The 26528-nt window shown below is 39.1% G+C and overlaps 1 protein-coding gene across 4 annotated transcripts in view; it reads right to left on the minus strand.

The window, feature by feature from the left end:
* MAST2 (microtubule associated serine/threonine kinase 2) overlaps nt 1-26528 on the minus strand; it is a 186459-nt gene that overhangs the window by 51170 nt on the left and 108761 nt on the right. For 3 of the 4 annotated variants that reach the window (XM_030226303.2, XM_050977183.1, XM_050977182.1), the window contains 4 exons: nt 14059-14150; nt 7238-7313; nt 4831-4851; nt 2262-2340 (listed from right to left, as the gene is read on the minus strand). In XM_030226303.2, the coding sequence (XP_030082163.2) occupies nt 2262-2340; nt 4831-4851; nt 7238-7313; nt 14059-14150 (268 nt within the window). The remainder of the gene's footprint in view (nt 1-2261; nt 2341-4830; nt 4852-7237; nt 7314-14058; nt 14151-26528) is intronic. The other variant, XM_050977181.1, reaches the window with a different exon arrangement.

Below are 26528 nucleotides of genomic sequence, written 5' to 3' on the forward strand. Positions count from 1 at the left end.
CCTGTTAAATTCCTATCTGCAGCCCCTTCACTGACTCTTACTTCAGTTTCAAAGTCTGTGCAGGAATAACACTGCTTATCAACTTTAGAGGTGTTATTCAGATCAATTCAAATTAATTCTAATCTGTGAAATACTGAGATAATAGGATTGGCTTAGAAATGTAATACCAGGTTTAATAGCTCCAACAATTGCATCACTGCTTACTAAACAGCCCATTTCAAAGTCTTTCTACTACTGAACCAGCAAAAGGTCTAGAGATGAGGAACTTAGTCACTTAGGGGAAAAAAAGGAAAAGCCTTGGAATTACATGTTTCAACGAATATCTTGAATGAAGCTGAATTCAGGTTTAACTACAACTATCACTTTATGCTTCTCATTACATTTCCCTGTTATTTGCACTTTGAAAAATTACCATTTCAACTGATGCTTTCTATGTGACAAGTCTATCTCAGATTTGTTGAATTGTTTGTTTTTTTCATGGAAAAACATTAATCAAAATGGCCTGTTTCTGAGAACATGACAAGAGACAAATATGATGACTGAGTACAGAAAAAAATACAGAACTTTAGAAAGTTCTCAGCTTTCTCATGCCAGGAAGTTGAGAACTTTCTAAAAGTGGCCTTGATGTCCCAATTTCAAAGTAAGAACTGATGCTTCCAACACATTTTTGGTGTTGCTACTTTTTGTCTCTCCATGGGCATCCACTTTAAGTCTGGTCAAACTACAAACTCTTTAAAATCTACAGTTTGGCCTCCAAAAGTGTTATCTTCACAAGCAAACTGGAAGCTGTGACAGTGACTACCAATGACCAAGCTATTTTTGGATGTCATCCATATGGAAGGTAACTGTACTTGCTCCATGCTCCCATAGCTTGGAGAGGACTTAAACAGGGATTATGCCCATAAAGATTTAACCTAAGACTATAAAGGCCAAAGCAGAGCACCTTAACAGCTGCTCTCAAGTGCTTGAGTATATAATAATGTGTGGCAGTGAAACCAGGGACATCTTTTTCATGTACAATTTTCTATGCTCCAGCCCACATATCTGTATGCACATTGAAATCAAATCACCTGCCTTCCAAGGAGAAAAACTCAACAAGAAAACAACTGCCTTGAAGTTCAAAGACAACAAATGGTAGGAACTGTGTGAACTAGAGTTTGCAAGAATGTGTCTGAACAAATGAAGTTATAGAGATAAGATTAACATTGCAGAATCCAATTTTAATCGTATCAATTTATATCAAAAGGAAACTTTTGACCCCAATTTCTTCTTTTTCTATATGGATTGAATTTAACACTCACCCCCAAAAGACCTTATAAATTTGTGTTTGAGAGACACTAGAAAATTTATGGATGAGCTTAGACCATTGTTTTCACAAGGAAAACAATGATACAGTGCAAGATTTGCATAACATGTAGTAATGAGCCCCAATTAATGAAGGTGTTACAATTATTAGGAGCACACTCTAAATAATTAATACAAAACCAAATGACCAGTATTATGGAAAGAGGCAGTGATTTGTTATCACACAGTTGAAGACACCATAAGATACATACAAAAGCATGTTACATTAAGTCTGTACTTTATAGTTCTAATGTCCCTGTGTTTGTCTTTGCAAGGCTCTAATGTGGATAACCCCAGTGCTGAGCTGACTTAAACTAAAGAGTAAGATTCATTTTAGGAAGCATGTCAGAGTTACAAGGGTTAACATGGTGCTGCCAGCTTGCTGGTATTGCTGACAGAACTCAAGCAAACTGCAGCCAGCCCTTCTAATGGTGGGTGTAAGAACTGGAAAGCTCCATTAGGAGGTTCAAATTACTGGAGCTGAATAACAGATGTGGCTTATCAATTTTTCTTTCTGCTAGTCTAGTAGAAGAGGTTTTCAGACTAAGTACTTGAAAGCAGACAAGAATTTCATTCCCCAGTTACAAAAAGCTGAGAGCTGGAAGGTATTTGTGCACTATCTCTGAGTCCTGCCACTTTGGAGACTTCGTGCCTCTCAAATGATCACTTGAGCCAAGTGCTGCACTGGGATTTCACCAATGCTGAAGGCAAAGTGCAAGATGATAGGAGCTGGGAAATGGAGGAAAAAAGCAGCAGAACCAACCAATAATTAAAACAATTTTTAAAATAATTAGTATATTATATAATGTTAGCAAAACAATGAAGAAAGATCCAGTATTTTAGTAGAGACTCAGAAGCTGATTTGTTAGGGTGTGTTTGTACAAACTGAATTGCTTGGAAAAGTCTGTGTCACTTACTGAAACTGTTGAACTGGGAGTGTTTGTTCCATATCCAGATGAAGGAAGGGAGGCCAAGGACCAGCGGCGTCCATCCGTCCTGGGGAAAACAGGAAATCACAGTCAGGAACACAGTGTGGCTAATTCTGGAGAGAAACAAGCAAGTTTCTCCTCTGTATCTCCTAACCTCACTCTTTTATATTAATGCCTTGAGCTATTCAGATAAATCAGGTATCCTATTTACAATCACACTTGTGGAAAAGCAAGTAGAGTAAGTTTTAAAAGCAAAACTAGGTGACCTCGGAGAAGCTGAAGCAAAGGGGCACCAGAATCCTGCATTAAGTAGATGCTTTGTACTTGTACAGAACTTGGAGTTCCTAAAACAGACAAATACAAACAGCTCCTTGCAAACTTCTTTGAAAAAGACACTCATCATACTTATGCAGTTCATTGTCTTCCAAATGAAGATTCAGATTGAGGACAAAAAAAAATTACATTAGATCAAGAATCAACTGAAAGCAGATTAATTTGTTTACCTATTCAGAGGGCATTCTGCCCAGCACATTGCCTGGCACAGCTGGAAAATTAAACCCAGCAGACAGGAGCAGAGCCAAGGAGCCCACTCCAAATACATAAGTAAATCACAGATATCTCACCCAGGGTCCTTTCTCCTCCAGTCAGTATAACATTAGCAGTTATTTCCCTATTGTAGCCAAATAAACATGTTCCACAGGGAAAACATCCAAACATTGTGGAGATACTGCAGAAAGGTCTTGTTTTGCCAGTGGCAAACTGAGGAACTGAGGAACTACACAAAAGCTTTGAGAAGAATCAGTGCTGCCCTCCCTGAACTCCTCTTCTTCCCCCAAACCCAATCTCAGTGAGGATGGAAACTGAACTACATTTAGCTCAGTCTCACAGCACCTTTTCTATCTCTGATCTATTTTCCCATATTTGGTGTACTTTAAATGCACAACCATGTCCTGTTGCACAGTGGGATGGATGTTAGAAGTCTCCTCCTCACATCAGTTTCCGTTTGCTTGGCTTTTTTCTTGCAGCAGATTATCAGTAACTGGTCATAACATGAAGCATAACTCACTTTGGAGAGATATGGGGGGGCTGGGTACACACAGACACAGTGCATTTATGCAAGTGCATTATAAAATAAGATATTTGTTAAAGGTCTGAAATAGTGATTATAAAAACCTCAACTGTTATCCTCACAGTAACTCTTCTCATCCCACTATCCATACCCATGAAACCTCCAGATAAAGGTTCAGTGCCCACCAAGACAAAAACCCCTGTTTACAATTTTTCCAGCTCTAGTTCCTCTTATTTTCAGGCACTGATACACACCTCTCTTTGCCATCTATCTTAGAATGAGAGGGAAATAAACTCACTGTTCCACATCACTGAAAGAATATTATGTCAATAGAGTTTTAAAAAGACTCATGCTTCATGCATTAAAAAAATAATAAGTCTGTAATGCAGATTTTTATTGCATGCCTACGTTACAGCTAAACCCCATTTAGCCACAGGTGATGTTTTCTCTGGCAAGACAATTAAATGTAAAAGAACAATCTCAAAATAATTTCAAGTGAAATGGAATTCCTTTCTTAACCCTGAAAAACAACAACTATCCTCATTACAAAGTTGTAGCATGCTGTGGTAAGGGATTGAACACTGAACTTCAATAATCTTCATTGAGTTTCTTGCAACATACAGGGGCTCTGGGGAAATATTTATGTCAATGATTCAACCTCACTTTGGATCCTCAGTCCCAGAGCAAAACACTCTGTTGCTTGCCGCACAAGTTACTCATTTCTTGCAAAAGAAAAGCTTGATTTTTTTTTTTTTAACTGAAATACCTAAATGGTGTATTGAAATTTTCATTTTTACCAAGTTAAAAGAAAATATCTTTCTCCATTAGAAAATTCCAGCACACCCCTTCATGCTTAGGCTGTTTTCTGCTGATGCAATCCAGAAAAGCAATGTGCTAAGGAGTCAGGAGAAACATACCAGCTCTACTCTAGCAGAAAGAAGTGGGACAAGAGTGAAAATCTTCCAAATCAAGGAAGGGGAAAAGACCTTTAAGGCAAATTCCTCCTACACTTACACAAAGCCTTTCAAAGTACTTTAATGTTTTGTTAATAAACATAATAAACATTTTAGAGAGACAACATGCAATATTACTTCAGGATAAGACACTTGGAATGGCACCTTTAGGTTTTTTATTTATTACAGATGCTTTGCTAGCCCAACAAAGACATGCAAGCAACAAATTTTGCCGCTAAAATGATATTTTAATTAGTTAATTATGGAGGTGTTTTTATGGCAGCTAAATGCTATTTCACGAAGAAGCAGATCAATTTCAAACAACGAGTTAGAAAAACAACACATCTTCTCCAGAGCGCTACCTGTTTATTGTTTTAAGCCAAAATGTCAAGATTTTCTGTTTCTACTAAAAAAACTAGAAGCTGAATGCCTAAATGGGGTTGTTACAGCACGAACTTGTTAGGGACACGTGCTCAGCTGCACAGAAGCACAGGTCACACACACACACAAACAGCAGCAATGGGATTCACGTTACCTGTCTGCTCTGTGTCCATGGCTGTGTGGAAAAAATTGTACAATAATTATGAGAGAGGGAGCAGCAAATGATGCATGTGATTTCTGAAAAAAACCCTTCATCTTCTGTTACTGGTATTCCTCCAGCATCAGTTTTAGTGAGCATGAGCAGAATTACCCATACATTCCTGCCTGTGTTGTGGCTCTGACACAATCATTGAAAGGGTATCTAACAAGGGATTTATGGTTAATCACAAGTCAGACTAAGGACAACCTTGCAGGAAATTGTAGGGGCTTTACAATAACACAAGCTTTCCAAACCAGTTTCCTATTCCATCTCAAGAAAGAATTCATCACAGGACTATAAAGAAAGAATGGAATTCACAAATTATGTCCAAACAGGATAATAAATGAAGAAATTACATCACTAAAAAAGGCAGAAAATCAGCAACAAGTAATTTCTGAGATGGCAAAGGCAGGAAATCAGGCAAGGGCCTGATCACTTGAGCCCCATGCAATGCAAATGAAAAAGGTACTGTGAAATATCCATTTCTCTGGCCCCACACTTGTAATTCCTTAATTCCATCATATAGAGGTTATTCTGATACCAGTATGGGGCAATCCAGTATGTATCTGTTGTTACTGCTGGCATAGCTATTCAGGCTGTAATGCAAGCAGAAAATAGAAACAGGTTTCTAAAACAAGCAGTGCTTAAGTGTTCTTTTCCCTGGCAGGAAAAGTATAGAGAGGAACATGAATACTATAAAATGAACCACTCAACAGGACAGGCTTAACCTTTATTCACCTATTTCTTTAAAAATTAGATTTAAAAAGTGGAAAAGTGTGAAAGAGCACTCTTCAGAGTTTTAGAAAGCCATACTGAAGGATTGAAACATGATATTGAAAAATTATGTTAAGTTTTGACAATAACTGCTGTTTCTGTTGCAACTTTTCTCCTGTTTTCCAGGATCCAGAACTCCTGTGAGATACTTCAGATACTGTGAAAACTGGTAACAGTTCAGTTGATTTCAACAGAGCTTATTGAATACATCCAGATCAGGCTTTAAAAACAAATGTGGATGAGTCCATTTCAATTGTTTAAGCTGCAGGTAAAGCACTCATTTTCCCTCTGAGGCAACAGGAAAATACATATCCAGTCTCTTAAATTTCATGTGCTGTTAAAAAGCATTTTCTTACATAAGATCAGAAGACCAAAGTCTGCTTGAAACAGAATTCAAGGACACCAGGTCTTCAAGCAAATCACCTCAATGGAGAAATGCTCCAGGATTTTCCTGCCATTCAGATAAAGAGTGTACCTTATTCCATCAAATCCTAACCCTTTATTCTTCTCTGAAGTTTTGAGACTTATCATTTTTTCTAACTAGTCCTCAAGCTAAATCTGTCTTTCTCAGAAAACTTACTTCCTCTCAGAATGATCACACATTTCCTATTCTCAGATCATTTATACTCAGACTGGGGTTTTTTCAAATAAGGCAGAGTTTAATAAATCCAAAATACCTTCCTCACACTTTAATCCAATAACCCACCTCCCATGCACAAGCACTGCTTGGGAGCTCTCTAATTTCCCTATTCTTTCTTTCTCACAACATTTAACTTTCTGTATCATTATCCATTTCTGCCTACCTGCTGGGACTCAACATTCATATCACCATTTTCCTGCTTTTCCCAGCTGTCTCTACTCTCTCATTCCTGTTCCTCACACTAAATCCACCACTGTGGGATCAGATTTCCTCCCAGCAGTTTGACACACCGCATGACCAGCACCTGTCCAGCACTGCTGCAGGACAGATGACAGCTCCACACGGGGCTCTCTCAGTGCTGCTGCTGTAGAGGCTCTCCTAGACTTGCAATTTCAATTATCAGCTATTTTCCTCATCGAGCAGTAATGTTCTCCTGACATCAATGCCCAAGACAGAAAAGTCAGGAGTCACTACCAGTGAGAAGGCAGGGAATGAAGACACAGAGTTGTGCACACCTAATTTAAGGTATTTTACACCTTTGTACAGACACAGCAAAGAAGATCAGTACATTTTCAATACACCTCAGTCAGAGCAACATCTAGGACTACAACTAAATTACAATTACCCTAATCATGACTGGCTTTAATGTCACTTTGACTAAATTATGTGTCATATCACGTGCCCTACAAGTCATTCTTCTGGGAGAACATTGCCTCTTCCCTAGGCAGCATGAACTGCTTCATTTACTTATCTTCTTCTAGGTCTGAAAAGCACCTAATACATTTTGGTGCTGCCAAGATGTAAGCCATAAGGAGTAAAAAAAAATTGTAATTGGAGACATCAAAGAAAGTAAAACACAATCAAAAATGTTCTAACCCACAGGCCATTAGTAAATCAAATGCACAGACTATTTGCTTGCCAGTCCTAAGAGAACAGATCTTGCCTTACCTTCGGGCAGGAACAAAGGAAAAATGAGCAGGTGCATTTGGAGAGAAGTTCCTGGGACTGTCCAAGGGGCTGCTACCTGTTTAAGAAAGCAGAAATTAACAGTTCAAAACCATTTTGTTCTCATTTGCAACAAATGGAGTAAGTTTTCAGTGTTCTGAAAGACTTTGAACTACACATTGCAGTCACAAATAACTGGAAATATGGAGCTTAGAGTCTTTGAGTTTTGAGCATTAGTTTGCTAAAAAATGTTCTGACACAGATGTACCAGTATTTTTCCTCCTTTTTTAAACAATTTAAAGGGTATGTTTCATTTCCCACTTTCAGGTAAGTAATGTACCACCCACAAATTTAATATTTTGCAGTAATTTCTATCTACAAGCTTTTCCTAACACTTGTCCATGAAAAACCTGAGTTCGAAGTGACACATGACAGTTTCAAGAAAAATAAACAGTAAGAAAACATTTCTTCCCAATGTATGCTAAGGTTGAATGCAAAATTCACTTAGGAAAAAAAAAGGATATACCATGAAAACTGCACATAATAAAAGGACTATCTATATGTAAGATGATTGGGCTAAAACCTATCAGCAGTTACACTACCTACCACTTTTCTGAAATAGTACTTCACCATGAAAATGAAAGTACCAGCAAAAGTATACAGAAAACAAGAAAAAACAGTTAATTTTTGGTGTATTTTTTCCCTCTGGGCTTTGTCATATGGTGTGTAATCATGGTGAGGGGTTTATTGCAATCTATTTTATTTCAATGTAAAAAGTAACCATCATGCAGAAAGCCCTTCTGAAAGCCAGGATCATTTACAAACTAACTACAGAAATATTTCAAAGATATGGATGAATTTAGAAGCTTCACATCAGTGAGTGTGCATTCTATTGGGCATGAAGTGGTTTGCTCTGTCCCATCATTAATACAGGCACAGAAGAGAAACTATCCATAGTAAAAGTGTCAACAGCAATTTCTTTGTGCAAAGACAACAATATAGCACTAAAATAAGACCAGGAAAACAAAATAGATTTTGGAAAAGCAATACACTGCAAGGTACATCAGAAATGGTTTTAAATTTAGATCCCATATAAAATGGTTTTACTTTAAAAGCCACGTTGAAAAGTCAAACCTCAAGTATGAGGCACCTGCAAAGGACTTGTCTCCATTTCAGAAGCTCAAGTTGTCCAGCTTGCCCCTCAGGGCAGCAGTGATCCTGAGGTTACAGTCCCATCCAGAGACCTACTGAAGCTTATAATTAAGCTTATAATTAAGTCACATTCATTTTAATTCAAGTTATCCACACACCTTTGGTGTTCCACTGAGCAGGAGCAGAACATAAGCACGGTGCTCAGCTGAAGGCAACGTTCCCTCCCACTTCAGCCTCACAAATGGGTCACAAAGTCTGCAGTAGCATCTCTGCACAACTTCTGTGGGCAAGGTGTGCACACCTGGCACCTGTGTCAGAGCAGGAAGGGAGGAGGAGGAGAGGGGGAACAGGCTGACACCTCCTGGGGTAGGAGGATGGCCACAGTGCAGCACAGGCCAGCAAACTCCATCTGGTCTGCAAGTCTGCAAGGGGAAGAATAGCAGCTGGCTGAGATTAAACCAGCCCCAGGCTGATGGAACATGTGTCACGGGGTGATGAGAGAACTGGAGAGGTAAGTGAATTCCAGACCACTCCACACTCTGCTTCATCAAGAGCAAACTAAACTAAAAACAAAGAGTTTGAGCCACAGGTTTGTTTTCCTTTGCCTTGTTGGTTTTTTTCTTATTGATAGTTAAGACTAACAACGAGTTCACAGTTGAATACAACACAATTCAGGTCTTCATCCAAAACTGGATATTGTTTAATCCATTCCCAGTATATCCCAAGTGCAGAGGGGAGAGAGTGATCAGAAACCCATAGCTAAATAACTTCTGGTGTTTCATTTATTAAGCTTGTACTCATTTTAATTCTTATGGTCACAGTGGTAAACCAGAACCATTTTGCTGCTTTAGAACCACAAGATGGAGAGGTCTGACAGTCCCTGTCCAGGAGGCACTGCAAGCTTCCAAGGAGATTGAGGAAGTCCAAGTGAAGAATTGTCATGCATGACAATTCAAGTCCTGACAGCAGCACACACCTTGGGGTCAGGGTCACCAATCACTTGGTAGCAGAAAGCTGAAGGAGCATTTTAGGATGCTGCAGGAGTGAGGATTTTCCATGCTGGTATAGATGAGGTAACAAAGCAAGGAAAGCTGCCAGCTTTGCTGGAAACCTTGGTCTTTGCCTTCTCATTTTTCAAACTTTATTGGCAATGAGCACTATTGTGTCAAGATGATAGTTTTGATCAAAAACCTCATTGCCCAATGTTGTTATAAACAAGCAATGAACTGTCATTGCCTTTTTATATCTTCATCAATCTTTGAACTTTCTGGGCTATGATCAAAATGGAATTTCAGAATAACTGAGCAAATTGGGTAATGACAGTTTTTAAATTTTGAAATTAAGTATGTGGGTGTTCAAACTCTTCTGAGCCTGCACTGGGTGGTACAGAGATCCTACTAATTTTTAAGCAACTACTTTTTCATATGTATATGGCATATTTCCTTTCAGACACTGGAATTTTAATTAGATCCCCTGTGATTTGCTTCTAGTTTTAAAATGAAAAGCAATTAGTTTTTCTACTCGATTCAAGTCTGGGTGAAGCTTTTAAAACAACAACAGGGAGAAGGGGAATTTCTACTCTCCCTAAAATTTCCCAGCACTGCTGCATCTGCTGTAGATGAAGGTATTTTAATAAGAGAAGCCTGAGTGCAATGGTCTCATTCACCAAGGCTGAGTGAAACCCTATTTATTCTGCAGCAAAGGTAGATCCCCCTGTTGTTGTTCCAGGGTTATAGTTGGCTACTACTGAACCTGAAACACTTGTCTCCAGGGAGGAGTTACACAGAATTATTGCCCTTAGGTAAATCAACACAGCAACACCAACACCAATAATTCAGGCAGGAACCTTCACATCTTCCGGACACAGGAAGAAGGATGGAGCCAAAGCATTTGTAAATCCACTTTCAAAATATGAAACCAGATCTTACAGGCAATGACAGTCTCAGCTATCCCCTATGAACATGAATGACATTCATCAGAGAGCTCATGAACCCCAAAATTCACTTCAGAACATACTGTAAAACCTGCCATAAAAATTAATAAATAAACACAAAAGCAGAGTTTCTGTGATCTTCTGTGCAGGATATTCAAATTATTTGCTGAATATTAAAGCAAGCAGCTAAAGATAATGTGCATGCTACAAAATAAGATGCCTTCCAGCACACACAAATTTCAAAATTATGACCATATTTAAAGCACCCTGTGTACCACCAGTCTCATAAACAATGAATGCCATGGTGCTCTCAGACCAGCCAGGGATCACAGCATGACGTGCTGATGAACCTCAGCTTTGATAACCAGGGCAGGATCTAGGGTGGGATGTTACATACTCTGCACACTCTAAAAATAATAAATAAATAGGCACCTCATAGCCATTTTTCTGCCAGAAGGTGAAACTGAACTTGCAGTGTAATAGCAGAATCATTTAATTCACAGTGCAGCCTGTAAGCAGCTCCCTCCGTGTGCCATTACAGATGGGAGCAGGGCAAAGGTCCCAGCAGTGACAAGTGCCCCCACTGGAAGCCAGAGAGCAACCTGGATAACTTACAGCTGTGGAAAGTAAATTTTAAAATAGCCTGAGTTTCAATTTCCCAGCTGTAATTGCCTATCTCTTTACCAATAAATTACAAGGTAACTTCTTTGATGTTAAGATTTTTTATTGAAAATATGATCTGATGGCAATTTAGTTATGAACCTTATGGTGTAACCTCTGTTATTTTCAGATTTAAAAAATGGATTCAAAGAAATAGAAAAAAAATTAAGGAATACATATGTGTATCTCTTTACTTCTCACTCTCATTTCAAAACAAAAAGAATTTAAAATAAAGGCAAAATTTTCAAACTTGCATTCCTAAAACTGGCCACTACAAGTTTGGGAGACTAAACCAGCAGAGTGACCTCCCCATGAGCTGTAGCTCTTTATGCCAAAGTACCAGCTCATTCTGGAAAATGCTGCTTCATACAGTCTGAAAACTGAACTAGCACACTTCAGTGCTCTTGATTCAGAAGTGATTTCATGGCATGGCTCAAAATGTTTGGGTGTATTTCCTTCTCAAATGTTGAGAGCTCTGTAAGTAATACTTTTCTTCTGCATTTTATAGGATATGAAGTTGCCTGGCATCTTGTTGGATGCTGTTTGAGACACTAAGTCCCTCTGCCTGGATCAGTGCTCATGAGGAACTAGGTTTGCCTGACAGAGAGACAGCTCTCCTAGATCTCACCCACTGACTTTCACATCATGTAAAGCAGAGAAACTCCTGACATTACTGCCATTTATTTATTTTAGTGTATTTAGTGTATTGTATTTTAGTGTATTTATTTTAGTATTTTAGGAATTTATTTTAGTGTGGTATCTGAACAGAAACATTTTAGAAAGCTTCTCTGGTTTCTCTGTGTGCATACTGTTCCTTTGATTTGTAGCAGAGGCTCAGAATGGGCATTAAGAAGACAAGGGAAAAGTTCAAGACAAAAGAGGCCAGAGAGAGGCACCAGCATTTCTTAGTAACTCATCACTGCGTGTGCCTGAACAAACAGACTGACAGATTCTGTTCAAACACTAAACAAATATCACAGCCTGTTCTCAAATTCACTCCTCATGTATGATATTTCTTAAGAAAATATTTGTGACTCTACTCTAAATTTCATCTACCTCTGTCTCTTGAATAAATAATTTTTTTCCCAGGGAACACTCCTAAATACAGTACTGGTAGAGAACCCAAGTTAAATAAATTTATCTTCCTTTGCACTACTGGCTACTCTTGCAGGTAACAAAGGATGCCCTTTTAATTAATAACTTTAAATCCCATATGCAACAGCAGGGGAAAAAAAGGAAATATTTGAAAATTACTGCTAAAGTAAGGAGCCACACCACTGAGTAGTTACTCTTCCTTTCAGAAGACACTCACATACTTTAATAAATTATAAGCCTGTAAAGCCTGAAGCAGCATCAAAACCACCAGAAAAAACTTAAATTTTTAAATAGAAGAGAAAAACAAATGAAAAGAAAATACAATATACATGTTTCTATTATGAAGATTTCTGCATTTGTTTTCTGACCAATGATCATGTCAATATCTTGTTGCAATCTCCCAAGCATTTCTTTTTCTCAGTTAAAGGCTTGTAGAGCTACCTTAGAATTTGGTGAAACCAACTACATATATATGCGTATGAATTCAAAGCAAAAAGCACAATGAAGCTAAGTGGAGAAACTCCACCAAGAAAAATGCCTTATTTAAACTAAATTTTACAAAATTATTGCTACTATAACCACACACAACAGCAACAAGGGAGTTTGATGTGAAAGGAGTTGGTCCTATACATATTTTTGGCCCTGCACTTTCTTTCAGATTCTGAAGCAGAAAACGGTTTTAATATACCATCTGTAAGATTTTGTAAACATTTTAATTTGAAAATCATGGGTCATTTTAGAATAACAATGTACTTGTTATTCTAAAATGACCCATGATTTTCAAATTAAAAAACATCTTCCTAGCTTTCCATGACTGAGCTTTTTATAGCATCCCAAGAAAATGTGGCAGATTTTTACAAAAACTTAAGAGTGAATGAGGCTTCTATGGGCATCCCTGAACAATAACTTCAGCCTTCTTTTTCCTTTCAACAGGCTGGATATCCCCTCTCGGGATGCAAAGCTCTGCAAACAGAAGCAGATGGCTCCTTCTAGCTGAGCTCCCATCAGTTTGCTGTTCTTTCTCAGCATTGCCTCAGTTTCAGTCTCCAGAAAGCATTTACAGAACATGCTGCCATGTAGGAGGAAGACAGTGTGATGACAATGAAAACACCATTCCCTGTCTCGCACGCAGCACTGACGTGTTTGCACAGAGCCTGTGCTGGGGGTGATGTGCCACAAACATTCCAGCTGTGTCCTGCTACTCACTGGTGCCCATCAGGGACCTACCTGGAGCCCAGTCATCCTCTCTGGCATTTTGAAATAGCAAAGCCAAAGTTGTCACACACCATCTACCCCCCTCAGCAACAAAAACAAGGGAACATGCTGTTCAGGCAAGCTGTTGAATCTGCATGTGTGACCCTTTCTGAAGAATGATTCCTTCTTTTTCTGTTGGAAGAACATCTCCACACACCTCACTTCAATGACTAACAAGCCCCTGCCCATGTGCTCTGAAATGAGCATTTCCCAGCTGCTGCCATGGTAAAATTGGGAGCAGTGTAAAAAAGAAACAAACACCTCATGCTGCTATGAGGAGCAGAGAGAGACCATAAGATGGCACACTGCACAGCTGCCAGGCTGCCAGAGGCACGTGGAAACAGGCAGGATGTTCCTCCTCAAGAGAACTGCAGTTAAATCACTGGCACAAATTAACCATGCTCAGAGACTCAGAACAAGAGATTTACTGAAATGTATTTATCTAATTTTATTTGGCTTCGTTTTCCATCTCAGGCTCTTTTGCAGGATGTAAGAGGATTGAATCCCCCAGGAAGAGTGGAGGATGGATATGGAAGCAAACTAGAAAGTGCAGAACATAAAACATTTATCTTGAAACTATAAAGACCCTCTTACAAGTTAGAGAAGGTGAAAAACCACAGTCAGAGTAATTTCCATAGGGCATACTTTGATGCTGAGTTTCAGTAGGTTCAAACTCACTGCAATGACTGACTGCTGATGCTTCCCAGGTGGAGCAGTCCTAGGGAGTTACCTGTGTGTCCATGAAGAGGGGAATGTGGCCGTGGTAGAGTTGGAGATGTGCTGGATGTTACAATCAAGCTCTTCCTGTTGCTTGTCCGACAGCTGAAAGAAAGAAGGAAAGATAAAGCAACCATTAGGCATGGTCAGATGGACAACAGCACCTCGAGGCAGGTCCTGCAGAGTCTCCTTCTGCTAAGGAGGAATCTCTCAGTATTTAGAGTGGGATTTCCTCATACTCTTGACCTCAGTTATGATCCTGCAAAGAAAGAAATGTACAGGGAAGAAAGGTACTTTGTCAGCAGCAAGTGTTTCAACACTCTGGAAGCATTTGTTGCACAGGCCGCTGGAGATAGCTGGTAATTTATTCCTGATTCACAGAAAATGTGCTACTCATGCTTTACAACTTGCACAAAAAGCAAAAAACAATGTAATATAGCCCAGAGTGCTCTGGATACTCTTACCAATACCCAACGTAGCAAATAAATCCCTTACAATTATTGGCTTGGTTATAAGAAACTAGAGCATACTCCTTGGGGCAGAGTTAAAATTACAGAGCAAAGTGTTAGCACAACCCAGCAGATGAGTGGGATTACTAATCAAACTTAAAGCCTGGGATCCAAAAATCTTTGTGAACACATGTGGCAATACCAATGGAAAACACTGCAAAGCAAGTTTCAGACATGCCTCCACCACACCAACTCCACTCATTGCCATGACTTTGTTCCAGCAAGGAAAGTGACACTTCTTATGGGACAGTTCAGATTTCTTTTTTCCCTGTTGGGAAAGCTGAGCCAAGTGAAGAGAAGGATGTGTTCTTCCATTTGCTTCCCAGCTCATGACTGCTGGTAGCAAACATTTAGCTCTAAAGATGACAAAAGGAATTGCAATGGGTGAGGGAAACATTTTTAAATCATGGGATCTGTGAAGAAGAGCAGTTAGACAGTTAAATCCCTTTGTGATTGCCACTCCTCCTGCTGTTTAAACAGAAGAAATGAAGTTGCCAGCAAAACCCTAGAGCTGACCAAGCCCTACAGCTACATACATCTATTATCTGTACCTCCAGCTTGCTTCCTCCATGGCAGAAACATTCCTGCTTACTTCAGCAGTTCCCAAAGCAGGTCCCTAGAACCCCACTGGTGTTCAATGGGGTGGGAGAACAGCCAGGAGCAGGGAAAGCTGAGCTAAGGCTGAGGAAGGAGCTCTCTGGCCCCACTCCAGGGGTGCCCTGTGAAGCTCCACTGGGTTCCCCAGGCACAGGAAAATCCCCTTTGCTTGCAGACCCCGAGTGCTGACATCTGCCAGGTCCTTCGTGCACTGACTGATCTGCTGGAGCTGCCCAACAATAAACACACTCGGGCTGCCAAGAACTACAGTTTAATGCAAGAGTATTTTGCTGCCACAGGATACAGTGCATCTGACTATTATTATTTGTAAGCTTATTTTATTGCTGTTCTATAGGAAACTGGAGAACTTGATGCAGAAAAAAATACAACTGAACTGCCAACTATAATAAACAGTAATAAAGTTGAAGCACCATTAACTGCTATTCAGGCTCTTTAGTGTACTTAAAGCATTCCTCAGAATTATCCAACTGATTCCATACAATCTCCATTTACATTCATGTATTATTCAACAACAGTCCATCCAAAAACTGATTGCCATTGTGCACATCTCGTGGAAAAACTAACAGCCCGATTTTAAGAAGTTTAAAATCCCAGTTCACAGATATTTTTAACATGTTTTCAGTTACCCTTTTCCAGTAACTGCTGAAAAAAACCCCAGAATATCTAATTCCAACATTAATACCAGATAATCATTGTTTACATTAGCACAAAATCCTTCTTGAATCATGAAATTCCTGAGTATTCTAGTGTAATATATATTACTATGTAAGAAATAAAAAAAAAAAATCCTGGGTATTTTAGTATCAAATATAATGTAAGAATTTAAGATCTTGCTCAACAAAAACCACTAGTACAGTGAGAAAACAGAGCTCCATTCTCTGCATTTATCTCTTTGCTAAAGAGAGTTCCTAAAGCACGCTTTACCACAGCAATGTCTGGAGCTGACTATGGAAACTTGGTATATTTAAACCACAGCATAACAGGGGAAGTGAACTGTCCCAAACTCAGAGCTTTTTAACTGCTTGTCTGCATTTTCCCAATTGAACAGAGTTTTATAAACCCATTTTCTTTGCTGTCTTTGCCAATATATGGAGCCAAAAGAGAAAGGGTTAAGGGGATGGAGAGCAAGCACAGCTGACACCCCTTAAAATAGGTCAGGTTTACACAGATGTACCCAGAGGAGGGAATGGCTTAGAGTGAAAGCCTAGCCCAAGTCTGGAATAAAACATTATTCTCTTTGCACCCTCAGCACTGGATAACTTTTAATTTTCCTGGATCTCTCATTTGCAAAAGAGAAACACCACTTGGGCCTGCTCAGCCATTCCTATGACTTATGTGTGTTGGCAATAAGGCAAAACTTAAACACAGAGACTAAAAACACAACACCCAACTTCTCAAATTCATGTTCTATGTTGAGAAAAACACACAAGTACAATCACACTCTCTACTGGTGGAAGAGAGCCCTCTGCATATAGAGAAAAAGCTTTTAACAGATGTAGCAATCCTAGAGGAAATGAAGAACAAGAGGGATGAAGTTCTGGCAGGCACTACAACAAAAAAGGGTGAAGGGAGGAGGTAACGAGCCGACTTCAGTGGGATGACCTCTCCCCCCACAAGTCACTATGACAGCATTTGAGCACCTCCTAAAGAACAGCTAAATATGAAGGAAGCAAAGCTGGCTTTAAGCAGGGTTTAATGCCAAAGAAATTCAAACTAGTCAATTTAAGTGTTGGCAGAAGCAGTTCCAATGGAAAAAAAAAATATTTCCTGGAAGGTTCATTTTAGCCAGACAGACAGTACCAGGCCAAAGATAATGAGGAGATCATATTGTTAATCCTTTAAATTGCATTAATTATTATTTATTACCATTTTTGAATCCTTGAAACAATACTGTATGTTTTCTTGCTCTAAAATTAATTCAATCTACATATGAAAACAGGAGTAATAGGAGAAAGCAAAAGGGGAGAAGGTTGGCTATAGCTTACTTTTTAACTAGAAAAAATCAGTTTTTAACCAATCCAGAGAGATTTCAAGCATTATTATTTGTTTATAAGCCAAAGTTTTGCTGTTTTCATTAAACACAAGGTGAGTCCTGCCCTGAACCTCCTTTTCTCTCACAATTTGCTCTGGGTCTTGTTAACCTTTTTTTTCCTCAGATCTCACTTCATCATTTCAGAGAGCAAATCCCCTCCAGGTCTTCCAGCTTAGGCAAAACACAATTTTAAAAGCACAGAGTGTCTGTAGGGCTCAAAGCTGTAGGGCTGAGCTCCAGCCCATCAGAGCTCTGGAGGTGCTGCCCTCCCTTCCCTGATCAAACACCCACACAGCCAAACCCGAGTCCAGAGACCTGTGAGATCACAGCAGCACCTCGGTTTAATTCTACAAACACATAGTAAAATGGATATCTTACACTGAAAGAGCTGAAACAATGCCTTTGGATCACTATGGAAATAGAACTTTTACTCTGTTTCTGGAGTTAACTTCTCTGCCTGCAGTAAAAATATCATTTGTTACGTGGACTGAAGTGTCCCCAGCGCGTTCCTGAAACCGAACCCTGCAGGACATCGGACGGCTCTGGTAACTGGACACTGCTTTTGGACCCACTGCAATGTGGCCCCAAGGCAGCAGCCTTGCCCAGAGTTATTTCTGAGCACATTTGGCGTTGTACCTGTGACCTGCACACAGCCCCCAGCTCTTCATCTGCACCCCAACCAGCCTCCTCCTCCTCCTCCTCCCCCGTGGACAAGCCCAGGGCAAGCCTCAAAAATGAGCGCCATGAGTGCACCTTGTTCCATGTGCCTACTCAGTCTGAAAAAGAAATCAATGACTCCGTTTCAGCATAAATCAATATTTGATTCTTTATTTTAGCAGTTTACTCAGGGGACATCTTCAACTCACTGAGCAAAACTGATTAATGCCCAGGAGGCATCTGTGTAATGAAAGTGAGGGCCACAGAAAAAAACAATGTAAATATAAATAACCAACCATCACTGTCATGTGATTTCATAGGGATGCTGGTTATTATAAATGAATAACGATAAGGAAGTTTCTCAAAATCCATCTGAATTTATAGGCCTTGAGGAATTTCTCACAGCTGAAACTGCTGGAGTATGTAAGTAAACAAGATAACACTGATTGCATGAGCCTTCTCATTGACTTGGACAGAAATCAACTTGAAGAAATATGACACTTGGAAAAAGTATAGCTTAAATCACATTTTGGTTAGTATTCATGAATGCATTTCATTTATATTAGTGATTTGTCACTGAATCACTCAAATTGGAAAAGACCTACAAGATCAAGCCCAATCTTCGACCAAAAATTTTAATTTTAGAATTTCCTAAACTACCTCTGGTTGTCAGAGTGCCGGATTAACTCCGGCATTAACTTCTTTCCAAACAGCATTTCAGAAGCCAAACATCAGACTTGTTCCAGATTTGACACTCCATTTAGTGACCTCAAATCCCTATGAATCAGGATCCAAATTCAGAGCAGTCATATCTCCTAAAGTTAATTCTGGTTACATATTTTCCTAAAATATAATATCACCTAACCAAACTTCACCAGATTCTCCTCTGATATTACAGAAGTTTGGTTTCAGTTGATTTGCTTTACAAAGAGTTCTTTATGAGAAACAGACATTTTGGAAATGAAAATAAGTATTTAAAATTTTTATTCACAATGACAGAAAATTTACAAAATCCAAAATCTGCATGTCAATGAATGCAGCAGCTGCACAGCAATGTTAACTAGATGTGGAAGTTATCGTCTTAATTATAGTAATTCAAAGATGGAAGCAATTTTGTAAGCTTTAGCACTACCAACAACAGGGATAATTAGTTCTCTAAAATAGATAAGTAAGCATCTGGTTCAACTGATTTCTATTTTTTTTCCACATTCAAGAATAGTTTAAGAATTCTTCATCCTAGAATAACTGGGGGGAAAAAGTGTTATTATTCATGGTGTAGGTTTGGGGGTTGCACATTTCTACAATAAACACTTCTTTTGTTGTAAAGAAACACAATTACACACAGTTAAGGTATGAAAGATGGAAGCACAAGTCCAACAAGCAGCTTCTTAAAGGTTGCAGGCAGAGTCTCCACCACAACAGACATAGAACTATCTTCTTCCCAACATCACCTAGGAAAACTGTTTTTTATTTCCTGTCATTAAAGTCCCAGGAGCAAGGAAACATCCTGAATTTGGATTCCTTCCTGGTTATTTTGTCCAGACTAAACAACCAAGGAGACTTTGTCCATCTCTGAACAATCTCTACCTGCCATTCACTCCTTTATAGGATCAGTCCCTAACTCCCATGACCTTGAGACTGGATTCCAGTATTCCTGTTTCCACCATCTTTCTGAAGAACTTCAAATAGGATTTAACTTTGGAACCTAAATAAAAACAATAATGAAAACCAACTGCCTGAGTGCAGGCTCCTCTTCCACAAAAAGTTTTCTACAATTTAATTACTACAAACACAGTAACAGATGCAAGTTGCTCAGCAAGCCAGGCTCTACTCAAATTTGCACTGCCCATTGTTTGGAAGCCCATGAGATAGAATAAACTGGACAAAAAAAAAAAGAAGAGCACAGAGGAAAAAGATGCAGTCAACTTGTGAAGTGTGGGTTACACGTCTGTACAGATATCCAGAGAGTGCATGGGGGTAAAACACACAAGGGACATCATTTTCCATAATGCCACCACACCTTTCAGCCTGCTACCAAACACATTAACCGAGGCGAACACAGAGTCAAGCAATGCAAGACTTACAAAGCGAGGAGTAAAATGGGTGCAGATGGTCTTTTGTTTTAAGGAAAATTAACATCTTTGTACTTAGGAATTAACTTATTGCATGAAAGGCCATTTTCCTTTCATCTAAACCAAGCTATATGTTAGACAAGCCCTCCTACTTCATTTAGAGCTCAAATTGAAGAAGCAGCATCACCGCAAGCTAAGAAATTACAAAAGAAAAGGCTGGAATTGCCAGTGAACACCAAATTTATGTCTAATTTGCCTAATGCTTGAGGCTGGTGCACACCTGCTTACACCACTCTGTATAGTCCAGACCTTTTGCATTATTAACAACATAGGAACAACTCTGCAAGGCCAAACAAAATGAGATGTCACAACAAATTACAGTGACTGGTACAGCCCTTCTCAACTACACAAATCCACTTTATTCTGAACACACTCCAAGCCTATCTTTGTTTTAGCATAAAAGAACAGAAGTAAGAAAAAAATCTGATTTTTTTTTATGGAAGAGAGACCCCAAAATAAATATAGACATTATTTAATGGGCAAAAACATAAAACAAACCTTCTCAAGAACTCCTATCTCTTACTTCAGTTGTGTTATGCATTATACTGCCATGAAGTTACATCACAAAGTGTGAAAGGCTGATTGAATGAAAGCTAAGCATAACTGCATACTTTCATTTCCCATTTCCTCCAAATCTATTATTAAATGCTTCACATAGCATAGCTGCCTTTTAAATAAGTCTCTTCTTGGCAATTCTCACAGAAGCTGGTTTATCACATTTCTTTTCCTCCAAAAATACAAGCAAACAAATTCCAGAATGAAATGACAAAGTGATTTTATATTGTTTCAAATCCTCTAACCATGGAGTGTACAATTACATACAGGTGTGCAATATAACAAACCTACTGTAGACACTCTCCCCAAAGAAGCACCCAGGAAACAAAGCAAATGAGCTGAAAATGGAAAGAAAGTTTTTCAGTTTAATGTAAATGTTACATAAAATATTAAAAAAACTCATTTGGTTGCTTTGTAGCACACAACACGAACACGGTTCTCTTCATTTTGTTTCAGAGCATTTTCTTAGTTAAAGAATCAAAAAATGTTACAAATTAGCTCATTACCAGCTACCTGCGGTTCCAAACCTCAGCATGAGGATTAATTACTGATCTAATTTTAAATCTATTCTAACAATACACTATTCTAGAATTAATCTCCAGACTGTCCAGGGAGTTGCCTCTACTGCACAGAACACAGATTTTCACACGGCCAACCAGCAGAGTAATAACCAGGGTGACACCATTCTGAACAAGACTAGGATGTTTGCAATCAAATTATCTGCACATTTTAAAAATACAAGTTCTTAAGGGGCTTTCCTGAGCTCCACTGGAAAGGTTTTGCTCTGTTGGTAATACTCATCTTCTCCAGCTATAGAGACCAACTGAAGAGTGTCAGGGCTTGTGCTTGCCTGGCAGAATGTTACATTTGTGATGTACTTTCCTCCCAGCTGGAACTACGTCTCTGCTGTGGCTTTCAGACAAGTGCTGGGCTGTGCTTCCACCCCTGTGCCTCATTTTGCACATGAGCCTCACTTACTGCCCTGCTCAGCTCTGCAACATCAACTTCCTTAAGCATCACTCAGCATATTTAACTTGCAATCAGCTTCCAGCATACCAGAGCACAGAAAATCCTGAACAGAACATGGCACCACATCAGGACAAATGAGCCAGAAGAGCAGACAACAAAGAGAGCACGTTGTGAGACAATACACCCACTCCCATGCTCCCCATCTGCAACCAGTTCCACATCATTTTTAGGTAGCTTTTTGTAAAACCACCATCCCTCAATTTTTTAGTTCTACATACCTTTTGACAGAAAGGCTTTGTAGATATTTTGGATTTAACACAGAAGCTATAGGGACCAAAATATCTGACCTTTTAAAAAATACCCAAAAAAACAAGGTAAGATGCAACATACACATTACCATGCTTTGCACCACTGATACCTCAACACTCTCATCCCTCCTATCTTTCTGACCCAGGCACTGCCCTGACCATTGCCTGCTACGAGAATTGTGCTCTTTTATCTTATTGGGATTCTATTTTGTCTTTCTTAATTTTGCAGAATTTGAATATATAAAAAAATATTCATTGAATAGGTAAACAATTCTCAAATTCACCCTAGTTGCAAAGTGGGTAATGACATAGATGCAGAAAATCAGTCTCCATCTGCCTACCTTACAATTATCATTTAAATTTATACTTTTGCTTCTAAACTTAGAAGGTGAGATTGTGCTTTCTATTTTCATCACCAAGACCTTCTCCTTCCTAAAGCAATAATATTTCCCAACTCTTGGCAGCTTCTTACAAAAAAAAAACAAAAGAAAAATATAAGCATCAATTTAATAAAATTTGAAAAAAAGAACAGGATACTTCTAAAAGACAGTCCAATGAAGAAAGGTTCATTTCCTCAAGAGGCGAAAACCACTTTTCTGTGCAAGTATTGAAGTACATATATACATGTACACACAAACATTCAGCTTCTAAAGGCCTTCAGACAAAAGGATTGAAAACAGTTTGCTGCTCATGTTAGCACACACACAAAGATGGGAGAAAAATCCTCAAGAACATCTCTAAAAAATAACAGCAAAGCATGAGTGCACTAAGGTAGACTGATAAAAGTCCAATGGACATATTAGGAAAATATCTGGGCTAAACAAACCTGTAATCTCAGTGGGCAGGCTACAAAACTTTTGATATTTGTCCAGGACTAAGCTTAGACAGGAAAATGCCATTCTCTGCCTGTCTGGACTCCACCAGGGCTGAGCAGAGCAGTTCCCTACCAGAGCAAGACAAAGGTGAGATGTGTTTGCCAAGGTGGTGCTTTAATTCCAAACAGATACAGAGAAGGAATACAGATGGCTCAGGTTGTTCCCTTCAGCTTTGGAAGGGGAAATGCTGCTTGGGACCTTTCTAATCAATGCACTCACTGAATGGCAGAGAGGGAGAAGAGGCTACTGAGATAAGAATTGGCTCTAAACATCAAAGAAGGGGGCAGACAGGAGCTGAAGTTCTGCGGACATTGAAAATGCTCAGTGCAGCCACTAAAACTGGTGTAAATTCATGGAGAGAGATACATGGCAGTGTTGAAATAAAGCATTCGGTTTATGTGGCCCTTACTCATTTACACAGACAGGTCTGTCAATAAACCACTGTCCTGGATAAAAACAACACACTTAAAAAGACAGGAAAAAATTATTTACAAAAGCACATTAGATAGCTATACTACAGTGTATATCAGATCAAAAAAGCTGACTACTCAAAGAATAAGAAAATACACCTGTAGAAGGCATTTCATGTTAATGGAGTAACAAAACCACCAAGGGCAGGAGAAAAGGGGGAGGCCCTGAGTGCAGATCCTGCCCTGGCACACAGAGCAGCCCTCAGATCTGCAGCAAGGGGAAGTTTCTGGAACAATCAAGCCTGATTACATGTTAAACCTCATTCTTTTGTGTAAAGCCTACTTGCTGAGCCAAATGTTCATTATCCAACAGCCATCAATTTTTCATACAAGGATGGCTGTTCCCATTTAATAACTATACAAATGTCTACTACAAATAGATACACACACACAGGGTTTTGAAATTTTAGAGGACTGAAGCTGGAACAACCATTCACAAAACCGAGCAGAAGAAAAACACAAACATTAGAAGTCATAAGCTGACAGCTAAAGCTTGCACCAGCAGTACATCCAAAGGGTGAAGCAGCTCACCACTGCCAAGAAAGGGCACTTCTTTTAAGAGCTATTCTGCTTAAGAAGACTGAAAAGTAAAATCCAAATCAATTCCAATAAGATGGTAGAGAGCAGTACATATAAATATATGAATGCATCAAAAATAAATGGATGGTAGCAGTGATAACAAAAAGAAATTATAAAAGAATGAAAAAACTAAAACCTAGTAAAATCAGAGCCATCATTTACACACCTGTTCAAAAAGCAGATATTTAATAAATGTATCTCATGTAAAATTGGATCAGAATGCAAGCAAAGAAACTGCTAAAAGCTTTTTGAATGCTTTATATACTTTTTCATAACTAAAAGAACTAAGAACATCTGAGCATTATTTTTACAAATGGTGTCTAACAAACTCCAGCAGAAACTCACAAGCACAGGAAAACACAGCCCACATTTTCTCTGAGACCAAGTGGGGAAAGATAGGGCTGTTAAATAACATTAGCCTATTTCTGTAAAAGTAAAAGATTGTTTTAAAATTCATTTCTGGGAGCCATGTATTGTGAAATCCCAGCATTCTTGCTGCCCCAGTTCTGTTCTGCACATAGTCTGAAACCAGCTTGGCCAGCAGGAAAACAAATGAGACCCATGAAAATTGCAGAACATACACAAATGAAGACACAGAGGAAGACAAATGCAAACACTGAGAGAAAGTCAGGTATTCAAATTCCATAGCAATCATGCCTAATTTAAATTAGGTCTGCTAATTGTAACATCCTAATTTACCATGCAATCAAGACTAGAAAGAAAAAAATTACAGGACAGGAAAACACACAATGTACTGGAAATCAGTAATTTCAAATGCCACTGCAGGATCCAAGCTCGTTTCCTCAGAGAACAAAGATCCAGGGCAAGACTGTTCTCAGGGGTGCCTGCAGAAGATTTTTTACCTCACGTCACTGAGAGTGTCTGCTCTGGCACATGCTCACTGCCAGTGTAGCATGACACCAGAAGGAACTCCTTCAGCCTCAAACAGAACAGGCAAGTGACGTTTACATCTTCTGTTAATTCTGAAGAGTTTAAATTATGTGCTGAGTGCTACGTAAACACAGCAGGCAGCAATGAATATGGGGAGAAATCCTACTGATATATAGCAGAACATTTGCTTAGATTTTCAAGCAATTTCTAAGCTTTGTCCTCATATAAAACATGACAGTTGAGGCATTTTTGTGGAAAGATAGTGACTGATTAAGAAAACAATCTCAAAGCACGTCCAACTTGCTGCATAGCATTGCCTAAAATGATAGACAAAAGAGACTGGTATCAGGTGGCTTGGACTTCATATCTGGCACAAGGATTCCCCTACACAGGACTTGTAAGCATCCTCCTTCTGAATCCCAGTTCTCTGGACCCTTCCACCTTCAGCTGACACAGAACCAAAAAAAAACCCAAGTAACACCAAAACAGACTTTAAATTTTTAAGAGGCCTGGAATAACCTATGATACTTCACTACAGAAGTCTGTTTCATTTTATCAGCAAGTTACTCTAAAGAACACTATTAGGTATTAATTAGAACATTGGGTATTATAAAGGTATTAATTAGGTACATTAATTAGGTATTATAAAGAACAATATTAGGTATTAATCTGTAGTCCTCAAAATAATAGAAAAAAATATAATTGGGCTATGAGTGGAAGAAAAACTATTCAGGGATTATCTGATCATTAGCTACAAATGTAGAATGAAATCACTGCAAAGGTGTTTTCCTTAATGGTTTGAAAAGATATTTACTTGCTGAATATAGTAACTAAACTGGTGGCCAATATGAAGTGTTGAGCACCCATCTGAAAACTGAGTAATTTCTCTCCAGGTAAGTGTCTGGTGATAGAAGATGACATGTCATACAATGTATCTCTCAGTTCCTTAAGTAAGGTCTCCTTTTTGTGAAAAAAATTTTGCTCTAAGGTGTACAGTTCCTTGTAAAGTCAACATCCAGCAGCCAGTAAAATAACAGGAATCCCAGGTGCACCAGAGAACATCTCTTAGTTTGCTCCTGACCACAACTTCACACCTGTCCAAAGAGGGGCCTGCAAAGGGTCCCATCCTGGCATGGGCAGGGGTTCCTCACATCCAGATACGTCTCCAAGTCCATCCCAGAGCTTTAGGCTGGTGGGCATTCAGATTTAAAATGCACTTGTCAGAGACAAAAAACAGTCAAAATAAGCAGATGCACAGACTCTGTAAAGATTCCAACACCCAAATGTGTCGACTTCAATTAAACACAAGAACTGCACATTTCCAGGCCAATCATGTGCCAGTGATTTACTCTGCCTTACCTTCCACAGTAGAACTGACCTGATCTCAGCATCCTCTGCAAAGTTCAGGATCTCCCTTTTCCTCATACCTCTCCTCAAACCAGTCTCTTACCCCACTATTTCATTTAGCTCACTTAAAACACCAGTGCAAAATTATTTTATACTCAGCAGTCTCGTTCATGTGAAGGATCCAAATAATTCATGAAATTGTCTGCAATTTGTGTGTTGCTTCATTTCCTCTCCACAAAGGTTTTGACTTGAAAAACTGGTTTGTCCTGGGCAATAGCCAAATGTTCATACAAGAGAGTTTCGATCTGAACAAAAAGCTTTCAAGGCTCAAAACCTCAGTGTTAACCCTCTAAGACCCTTTCCCTGGGTTTTAGTCAAGAGGGAATCTGCCTCTTGTATTCAAAATCAACATAAAATATGATTTACACAGAATCTCACATAAACTACAAAACATAAACAGTCCAGGTGGATTGCCTGAATCATTACAAATGTTTGGGGGTTTTAGGAGGACCTCCCTTCCATTCATTGGACCAGCCTCTTT

Source organism: Serinus canaria, chromosome 8 (genome assembly GCF_022539315.1).
Source record: "Serinus canaria isolate serCan28SL12 chromosome 8, serCan2020, whole genome shotgun sequence".
Classification (NCBI taxonomy): Eukaryota; Metazoa; Chordata; class Aves; order Passeriformes; family Fringillidae; genus Serinus; species Serinus canaria.